Source organism: Eulemur rufifrons, chromosome 7 (genome assembly GCF_041146395.1).
Source record: "Eulemur rufifrons isolate Redbay chromosome 7, OSU_ERuf_1, whole genome shotgun sequence".
NCBI classification, from domain to species: Eukaryota; Metazoa; Chordata; class Mammalia; order Primates; family Lemuridae; genus Eulemur; species Eulemur rufifrons.
In genome coordinates, this window is record NC_090989.1 from 188,427,689 (window position 1) to 188,437,980 (window position 10,292).

The 10,292-nt window shown below is 50.9% G+C and overlaps 1 protein-coding gene across 4 annotated transcripts; it reads left to right on the forward strand.

Annotated features, from left to right (window-relative positions):
- Positions 1 to 204: 204 nt before the first annotated feature.
- CRELD1 (cysteine rich with EGF like domains 1) lies at positions 205 to 10,181 on the forward strand. Of its 4 annotated transcripts, none has more exons than XM_069476128.1 (11): positions 205 to 294; positions 769 to 961; positions 1,200 to 1,282; positions 4,502 to 4,612; positions 4,957 to 5,048; positions 6,093 to 6,269; positions 6,354 to 6,449; positions 7,383 to 7,466; positions 7,621 to 7,716; positions 8,271 to 8,405; positions 9,146 to 10,181. In XM_069476128.1, exons 2-11 carry the CDS (start codon positions 788 to 790, stop codon positions 9,358 to 9,360), a joined length of 1,263 nt encoding a protein of 420 aa, XP_069332229.1. In that variant the 5' UTR covers positions 205 to 294; positions 769 to 787; the 3' UTR covers positions 9,361 to 10,181. The 4 variants fall into 4 exon arrangements, with proteins under 4 accessions (XP_069332229.1, XP_069332231.1, XP_069332230.1 ...); XM_069476129.1 differs by lacking the exon at positions 205 to 294 and adding an exon at positions 301 to 540; XM_069476130.1 differs by lacking the exon at positions 7,383 to 7,466.
- The last annotated feature ends 111 nt before the right edge of the window (positions 10,182 to 10,292 follow it).

Sequence of the window (10,292 nt, forward strand, 5' to 3'; positions counted from 1 at the left end):
GCGTGTCTCTACGGCGGAGCAGCTAGGCCGGCAAGCTGCATGCCCTAACCCCGCGGCCCTTTAAAGCCCGGACAGGTGCAGCTCGGCACCGCCTCTGGTTGGTTAGCGTGGGGTGACGCAATGGCACATGGCCCATCGCTATTGGCTAGACGGCGGGCTCCGCCCCCCGGACTGCAGAGCCCGTAGAGGTTATACGTTTTACGCAGGCGGTGCCAGCGGCGGCGTTGAGGAGTCAGAGCCCACGGCGCCCGCGGGCTGGGGCGGTCGTTTCTTCCTGCTCAGTGATCTACGCGGGTCTGGATCCTTCCCTGCCGGCTCGTGAGCCGTGCCTTTGCCCGCCTGCGAGGCCCTCAACCTGACCCATTCTCTTCATATCCGGATCCGGGTTCCGGACACCTCCCCCCAAACCGCCCATCCGGCCTCCTCTCCCTCAATACTTGGAATCTGACCTCTTCTCCCTAATTCTGCTGATCTAGCCCTTAACATTTATTCAGACCCTAAAACAGTGGGCTGACTCTTATCCGCTTGCCAAGGATCCAGGTCACCTTCCCCACAGTAATGGGGATAACTTATTTCCCTCCTGGAATTGCAGATTAGGCTCCTTTCCCCACCTATCTACTCTGCCACTGCGGTACCCCTGTTTGGCCTCCTTTACTCATAATAACGCAGATCTGGACTCCCAGCTCTGGCAACTCGGAACTGACTCTTTTGTTTCTCACCTGGGGCCTGGCTCCTTCAGTGAACCCTCCCCACACCCTCTATCTGCAGGTCCCCAGCCTGGGAAAAGATGGCCCCACGGCCCCCGAGGGGCCTGGTCCAAGCTCTGCTCTGGGGCGTGAGCCTCTTCCTCAGCCTCCCAGGCCCCATCTGGCTCCAGCCCTCTCCGCCTCCTCAGTCTTCTCCCCCGCCTGAGCCCCATCCGTGTCATACCTGCCGGGCACTTGTGGACAGCTTCAATAAGGTGGGTGCACCAGCAGCCTCATGGGAGGGGGGCATAGCTACTATAGCACATTGTTGAGTGTGAGGAGCTCTGGGATGCGAATCTGCATGGATTCAAGTCCCGTCTTGGTTGCTTATTAACTGTATGGCTTTAGGCAGGTTGCCTCTCTGTGCCTTAGTTTCCTGGTGAGCAAAATAGTGAAGTGCTAAGCATGCGCCAGGCACTATACTTAGCTATTACTAATTTTCTCTATTTCCAGGGCCTGGAGAGAACCATCCGGGACAACTTTGGAGGTGGAAACACTGCCTGGGAGGAAGAGAAGTTGTCCAAATACAAAGACAGGTAAGGGGCTGGTTGAAGGGGAGTGCTGTATACCCTACCTCTCAACCTTTGGTCTACTGATGGGGGTGTAAGGGAATCTTGGGGAGCACTTTTTTTCATTAACTTTTATTTGAGAGAGAGTCTTGCTCTGTCACCCTGAGTAGAGTGCAGTGGTGTCATCGTAGCTCACTGCAACCTGAAACTCCTGGGCTGAAGTGATCTTCCTGCTTCAGCCTCCCGAGTAGCTGGTGACTACAGGCTCTTGCCACCATGCCCAGCTAATATTTTCTATTTTTAGTAGAGATGGGGTCTCACTTTTGCTCAGGCTGGTCTTGAACTCCTGACCTCAAGTGATCTTCCCACCTCAGCCTCCCAAAGTGCTAGGATTACAGGCGTGAGCCACTGTGTCTGGCCAGGGAATACTTGTTCATTCAACAAATATCACTGAACATCTATAGTACAGCAGTAAACAAGAGAAGCAAAATCCCGTCTTCCTGGAGCTTACATTTTAGTAGAAGAGACAAATAGTGAATAAGTAAATGAATAATATTATGTCAGGTGAAGAACAAACAGTAAAGCAAGGAGGACTACAGAATGGTGGGAAACAGGGTGTTCAAGGAGTGACATTTGAACAGAGACCTGAAGTGAAGAAGCAAGCTATGTGACAATTGGGGAAGGGATTTGGGCAGAGGATGGGACTGAGCTTGGTGTACTTGAGGAGTGGAGTGAGCAATAGGGAGGGTAGTAGAAGGTGAAGGCCAAGATCCAGGCCTTGACGGCTACGGAAAGGAGTTCAGATTTTGTTCTGAGTGTAATGGGAAGCCATTGGAAGGTTATGAGCCAAAGAAGTGATGTGGCCTTATTTTTACCTTTAAAAGATCACTCACACTGCTATGTAGCAAACAGACTATAGGGGGCCAGGGTGGAGGGAGCTGGGAGACCAGTTTGGGAAGCAAGTGCATCCTCTAGGCATGAAGGCAGCATGAGCTAGTATGATAACTAGTGGTGGACATGGGAAGGAGGGGTCACATTCTGGGTATATTTTGCAGATGGACCAATAGGACTTGATGATGGATTCGTTATGAGGAATGAGAGAAAAAAGTAGAATAAAAGATGTTTACTAGGTTTCGGGCTTGAGATACTGGGTGAATAGTGTGACTGTTCTCTGAGACGGTAAGACTGGGGGACCAAGAAGATTCAAGGGAGGGATAGGATGAGGTATTCTCGTTGAACGTGTTGGGCAGAGATGTCCATTAGACATCCAAGTGGATTCCATCCAAGTCTGGAATTCAGGGGAGAAGTAGGAACTGGAAACAGGAATTTGAGAGACATCAGCATGTAATCAGTATATAAAGTCATGGGAAGATATAAGATCATATATTAATAGAAAGCTGAGGCTTGAACCCTAGGCCCTAGGCCCTAGGTCCTCCAGCTTTTCAAAGTCAAAGCAAAGAGGAGTGAGCAAAGACTTCGAATTAGATAGACCTGGTTGTCGGTTCTTACTATTTGTAACCTAGGGAAGGTCGCTTAACCTTTCAGAGTCACAGTTTCTTCACCTGTAAAATGGGGATATTACTACCTGCTTTGCCTATTTCATAGGATTGTGCTAAGGGTTAAACTGGGATGCCCACTAGAAATAAGAGGGTTTGTTATTATGTAACATTGGTTATTTCCCTCCATGGGCCTCAGTTTCCTCATTTAGGAATGAGGGGATTGACCAAGATAGCCCCAAGGGGACATCCAGCTTTATAATGGCTGAGTTGTTTGGTTTTTAAAGTCACGTCCTATGTGCCAGGCACTATGCCTGACCCTTTAAATACATGATATAAATACATCAAATATTTATATATTGGATTTTTTTCTTTTCTTGCTGAATTAAGGAGAATATATTTTTTTAGTTGTGGTAAACTACACAAAAAATTTTACCATTAGGCACATTTAGTATATTCACAATGTTGTGCACCATCACCACTGTCTAGTTCCAGAACATTTTCATCATCTGGAAAAGAAACCCCATATCCATGAAACAGTCACTCCCATTCACCCCCTTCCCCCAGCTCGTGGCAACCACTAATCTGCTTTAATCAAGCAGAAATCTCTGTAGATTTGCTAACTTCATTTAGAATCATAAAATATGTGGTCTTTCATGTTTGGCTTCTTTCACTTAGCATATTTCCAAGGTTCATCCATGTGTAGCGTATAAGAACTTCATTCTTTTTAAATTTTTAAAATTTTTTTAATTTTTTTTTTTTTTTTTTTTTTAGACAGAGTCTCACTCTGTTGCCCAGGCTAGAGTGAGTGCCGTGGCGTCAGCCTAGCTCACAGCAACCTCAGACTCCTGGGCTCAAGCAATCCTTCTGCCTCAGCCTCCCGAGTAGCTGGGACTACAGGCATGTGCCACCATGCCCGGCTAATTTTTTCTATGTATATTTTTAGTTGTCCATATAATTTCTTTCTATTTTTAGTAGAGACAGGGTCTCGCTTTTGCTCAGGCTGGTCTCGAACTCCTGAGCTCAAACAATCCTCCTGCCTCTGCCTCCCAGAGTGCTAGGATTACAGGCGTGAGCCACTGCGCCCGGCCGAACTTCATTCTTTTAATGGCTGAATAATATTCAATTCTATGGTTATATCACATTTTATTTATCCATTCATCAGTTGATGGACATTTGGGTTGTTTCTATCTTTTTGGCTATTATAGTGCTGTTGTGAACATGTGTGTAGAAGTTTTTGTTTGAATGCCTGTTTTCTAATCTTTTGGGTTTATACCCAGGAGTGGAATTGGTGGGTCATACGGTGATTCCGTATTTAACTTACTGAAGAACTGCCTTTCCACAGTGATTGTACCATTTTGCATTCCCACCTCAATGTAGGAGGGTTCTAATTTCTACACATCCTTGCCAACACTTGGTATACATTTTTAATCATACCTACCCAGCAAGGGTATTCTATTTCATTGTTCAGATGCAGGAACTGAGGTATCTTACAACAAATCTGCAGGGAAGGTATAATTGTCCCCATTTTACAGATGAGGAAACAGAGGTTCAGAGGTTAAGTGACTTGGCCAAGGTCACACAACTAGATTTGGACCCAGATCTGTCTACTTCCCAGAACCAATACCCCTTCCATTATGTCCCATGGCCTCTCCTTTGATATTGTCACTGCACGAGGAAGGGTGGAGAGAGAGACCTGAGGAGGTGGGGTGGAATGTGTTCCCACCACGCCTGCCCTGTCCCCGGTCAGTGAGACCCGCCTGGTAGAGGTGCTCGAGGGTGTGTGCAGCAAGTCGGACTTCGAGTGCCACCGCCTGTTGGAGTTGAGCGAGGAGCTGGTGGAGAGCTGGTGGTTTCACAAGTGAGTAGCATGGGGGCCTTCCCTGGGGGTGGGTCACACTCGGGGTCCAGTGATAAGGCCTTGGCTTGGCCAAGAAGCAGGGGGTTGCATGCTGGGAGGCGTGTCCTGGTTCAGCTACTGCCAAACCCAGATCTGCTAAGGACTTGCTGGGGTACCCAGGCTCCCACTCTGAGCCTCAGTTTATCTCTCTGCCAAATGGGGAAAGGGCATTGGTCAGGTGGGCTTTTGGGTCTTATGCCCAAGACTGGTTAAATCACAGATTTGGTGGGGTAGGGAGGTGGGCAGCACCCCTGACACTGCACAGCACTCCGTCTCCTCCTCCCTCCACCCTGCCCCTGCCTCAGGCAGCAGGAGGCCCCGGATCTCTTCCAGTGGCTCTGCTCAGACTCCCTGAAGCTCTGCTGCCCCTCAGGCACCTTCGGGCCCTCCTGCCTTCGTGAGTTTGTCTGATTATTATTATTATTTCTGACAAAAGTGCCTTTCAGAATCTGTGAGTTTTTAAATCTGTGAGTTCTTCTTGGGGAATGGGAGGGGACTTCTGTGGCCAGGGGTCCAGTCCTGGCTCTGTCCCTAGCTGGCTGTGTGAGCTCAGGCTACTAAGATCACTTCTGTGGACCTCAGTTCTGGCCTGCCTCAGAGGGCTGGTGAGATGAGCAAATCAGTAGGGAAAGGCTTTGGACAAAGGCAACAGGGCTCTGCTGAGTCAAATGCAGTATGGTTATTGCCAGGTTTTGGGGAATGCTGCCCGCCACCCTGGCCCCTTCATTCCCCATGCTGGATCAGACTAAGTTACCTTCCTGGGAGGGGGGGTACTGCCCTGAAGGCCCCCTTGTCACTATCTATCCACACGCACAGTCCTGAGGCAGGAACTGAACTTAGTACCAGCCCTTTTAAAACAGCCTGTTCTGAAGCTGCACATGAAGAGTTTAGCAACAAAGATGGTCAATTCAGTCTTTTTTGAGACAGATTCTCACCCTGTTGCCCAGGGTAGGGTGCTGTGGCATCAGCCTAACTCACAGCAACCTCAAACTCCTGGCCTCAAGCAATCCTCCTGCCTCAGCCTCCCGAGTAGCTGGGACTACAGGCACGAGCCACCATGCCCAGCTAATTTTTTCTATATGTATTTTTAGTTGTCCGTATAATTTCTTTCTATATTTTTTTTAGTAGAGATGGGGCCTCGCTCTTGCCCAGGCTGGTCTCGAACTCCTGACCTCGAGCGATCCTCCTGCCTCAGCCTCCCAGAGTGCTAGGATTACAGGCGTGAGCCACCACGCCCGGCCTCAATTCAGTCTTTATAAAAGAAAATATTTGTAAATAACCTAATTGTTCCATAATAGGTAATTGATTAAGTAAATTTCATGCAAATATTATGTTGTCGTTAACATTTCCTCTCCAAAAATGTTTAATGGTATGTGGAAAATATTCTCTTGTATGTCAAGGTTGTATATAAGACCTCACCCAACTTGGTGTCTTCCCATAGCCTGTCCTGGGGGTACAGAGAGGCCCTGCGGTGGCTACGGGCAGTGTGAAGGGGAAGGGACCCGAGGGGGCAGCGGGCACTGTGTCTGCCAAGCCGGCTACGGGGGCGAGGCCTGTGGCCAATGCGGCCTTGGCTACTTTGAGGCGGAGCGCAATGCCAGCCATCTGGTATGTTCGGGTAGGTAGCTGAAGGGCGTGGTGCTGGGCAGGGGCAGATGAGGTACCTGCCTGCCCATCCTCATAGTGCCCCCATCCTACCCAGCTTGTTTTGGCCCCTGCGCCCGCTGCTCAGGACCTGAGGAATCAAACTGTTTGCAATGCAAGAAGGGCTGGGCCCTGCATCACCTCAAGTGTGTAGGTGAGTGGGGCCCTACCTAGGTCTGGGGAGGACGGGCAGGGGTCTGGGCTTGGGCCCTCATTCCCTTAAGACATACACCTGGGCTGGGGCAACACAGTCCCCATCTTCATGGAGATCTCAACCAGGCTTTTTCAGAACAGACTGACCTGTGTACAGTGAGAGACGTCCCTGATCCAGCGCAGTGGCGTTGCTGGTGGGGAATCAGCAAAGGCTTCTTAGAGGAGGTTGTCACTGTGGCCAAGTCTTGAAAAGTGAAGAAGGGTTGGCCAGGGGAATGAGGATACTGAAGTTGGGGTTAGGAAACCTGGGTTCAATACTTGGTTTGGTCCCTGCCTCGCCACTTGTACATAGACTAGGGTAAAAGTTAAACTGCCATAACAGAAAGATCCCCCAAAGACTGTGGCTTACAGAATCTACACGTATATTTTTTTCTCATATCATGGTCCTGAAGTGAATGGTCCATGCTGGCAGGGATGCTCTGCTTGTCACAATCATTCAAAGACCCAGGTTTTTCCTATCTTACTGCATAATCATCCCTTTGGGTGATGTCTCCGTGGTTGAGGCTGAGTCATGGGCACCTCTATGTTCCATGTCCCAGCACTCAGGAAGTGAGAAGGAGAAGAAAGCGCAGGGAAGAGGCCAAGCCCATTATCTTAAGGCCAAGCTAAAAGTGGAGCACATCTCTTTTGTTTACACCCTGTTGGCCAGAACTCAATCACAGGGTCACACTTAGCTGCAAGGCAGGTTGGAAAATGTACTCTCTGGCTGGGCAGCGTGAGGTCCAGCCGCACCTCTGCTTCTGTGTTGGTGGGCAGCATGCAGTTTCTGCCACACCATTTACTCCTAGGCAAGTCCATTCCCCAACAACCCTTGCCTCAGCCCCCTGTTAATTAAATAGGGATAGAAATTCCCACCCTGCTCACCTCTCTGCAGACATTGATGAGTGTGGCACAGAGCGAGCCAATTGCGGAGCCGACCAGTTCTGCGTGAACACCGAGGGCTCCTATGAGTGCCGAGGTCAGTGTCCACTTCTGCGGAGGAGGGGATGTGGCCTACCCTTCAACGTTCCCCTTCTCAGGCTTCAGAGCCCTGCCGGGCCTCCTCTTCTGGAGCTTGACTCCCCCAGGCCCCAGGGTAGCTCTCACCCTCATCTCTCTTCTCCCCTCTCCAGATTGTGCCAAGGCCTGCCTGGGCTGCATGGGGGCAGGGCCAGGCCGCTGTAAGAAGTGTAGCCCCGGCTACCAGCAGGTGGGCTCCAAGTGTCTCGGTAAGTCTCCTGCCAACGGGGCACAGGCACCTGGGAGTGTCTTACCCACCACGAATCAAGAGGGGGCTGGAGCTGGGCGCGGTGGCTGTAATCCTAGCACTCTGGGAGGCTGAGGCTGAGGCAGGCGGATCACTGGAGCTCAGGAGTTCGAGACCAGCCTGAGCAAGAGCAAGACTCCGTCTCTACTAAAAATAGAAAGAAATTATATGGACAGCTAAAAATATATATAGAAAAAATTAGCTGGGCATGGTGGCACATGCCTGTAGTCCCAGCTACTTGGGAGGCCGAGGCAGGAAGATCGCTTGAGCCCAGGAGTTTGATGTTGCTTTGAGCTAGGCTGACGCCACGGCACTCTAGCCTGGGCAACAGAGTGAGACTGTCTCAAAAAAAAAAAAGTGGAGGGGCTGGAATATGGGCAGGGTAGGGGAAGGGAAAGTGGAATGTTGCCTGGGCAAGGGCAGGGGGCAGTGTCAGGACCTGATTGAGGAGGCAGGGGTGCTGCATGGAGGGGCCTGGGCAGTCAGGACTCTGACCCCTCCCCACCCTTCCTCAAGATGTGGACGAATGTGAGACAGAGGTGTGTCCTGGAGAGAATGAGCAGTGTGAGAACACTGAGGGCGGTTATCGCTGTGTCTGTGCTGAGGGCTACAAACAGATGGAGGGCATCTGCGTGAAGGAGCAGATCCCAGGTGAGCCCTGGGGAAGGGAGAGGGGAGGTCCTCATCCAGGGGGGGAGGGCAGGCAAGTCTCTTTTCCAGGTAGCAGCAGCAGCTATAGACCCAGCCCCCAAGAGGCTGCTGCACTGAGACCTGATCCCCAGGTTGGCTTTTGGTAGACTCATGCTTCCCGGGCTAGAAAGAGAATCAGACTTGGCATCAAATCAGTATGCCTCCCTAAGGCTGTTTGCCCATCTGTCCAAGGGGACCAGTCCTTACCCTGGCCTGGTGAGAGCAGGCTAATCACAACAATGACGATGGGGACCACTTTCCCAGCTCCTACTGTCAGATGCTGTTCCAAGCACATTATGTGCATTAATTTATTTACACCCTGAAACAACCCAATGCAGTAGGTATTATTCTCATCCCCATTTTACACGTGTGGGAACTAAGATGCAGAGAGGTGAAGCAGGCTGCAGAGCTGGGATTTGGATCCAGGCAGTCTGGCTCTGGAGCTGGACTAATTCATGCCATATATACTCTGCCCCTGACTTACTCACTGCATGGCCTTGGCGAGTCCAACCTCTTCACCCCCCTCAGCCTCAGTTTCCTATTTAGTGAGGGACAATAAGTGCCCAATGCAGTGTTGTTCTGAGCAGTAAATGATGTGCGTGCCTGACATGCTGGGCAGGCGTGTGGGAGTCCTGGGAAGGCTCCAGGAACTGCCAGGAACAGGGGTAGGAGTGACGGCTGCATCTCTTGCTCTTCCGCAGAGTCGGCGGGCTTCTTCTCGGAGATGACAGAGGATGAGCTGGTGGTGCTACAGCAGATGTTCTTCGGTGTCATCATCTGTGCACTGGCCACGCTGGCTGCCAAGGGGGACTTGGTGTTCACTGCCATTTTCATTGGGGCTGTGGCAGCCATGACTGGCTACTGGTTGTCAGAGCGCAGCGACCGTGTGCTGGAGGGCTTCATCAAGGGCAGATAATCCCTGCCACCACTTGCAGGATCTCCTCCCACCCAGGTTGCCCCCAGAGGTTGGGCCTCTCTCCTGCTGGACACTCAGGGCAGCTGAGTTTATTTTTGAGAGTGGGGTAAGCACCCCCTACCCGCCTTACAGAGTAGCCCAGGCATCCAAGCCTGGGCAGTTGAGACCCCTGGGGTGAAAAAGTAGCCCTGAAGGTGGATACCATGAGATCCTCGCCTGGGGGGACTGGGCAGGCTTCACAGTGTGTGAATTTTAAAAGAAAAGTTTCTCCTTATGGTGGCTGCTGATGAGCTTTAGCCCCTATCCAGGATGAGGGGGTCCCCACAGGGGTGGGCCCGTCACAGCCCCCTCCTGCCAGCTGCATGCTGCCAGCTCCTGTTCTGTATTCACCCCATCCCCACCCGCCACTTATTTATTTATCTCAGGAAATAAAGAAAGGTCTTGGAAAATTGCCAAGTTTGTCTTTCTACCTGTCTCACTACCACCTTGGGGAAGTTTTCGAAAACCCTGGGAAATCGAGTGCTGCCCTGACGGAGGAGTGGACGGAGGACGAAGCAGAGGGAGGACAAAGGAGAGGGTTGGCCCTGGAGTAGTTTTAGAAGGGGGATAGAGAAACTGGCCTTAGGAGTGGAAGTTTCTGGGTTTGATACCAGCTGTCATTTGTCAAAGGATCCTGGACTTTTGCCTCTGAACGTCACTTTTCTCATTCCTAAAATGCTGATAATGCTTTCGAGGCAGGCTTAATGTGAGAATTAAACGGTGCAGGGCAGATAGTAGATGTTCGATAAGATACTGGTTGCCGTTGTTACCAAAGCCTCCAAGGGTCAAGCAGTCTTTTCTCTGGAAGTCCTCCCCTCCCCAGTATACAAAGGACTTGGAATTACTTGGGGGCGAGGCATCCAATCTCTGATTGAGTACAGAATCCTGGCATG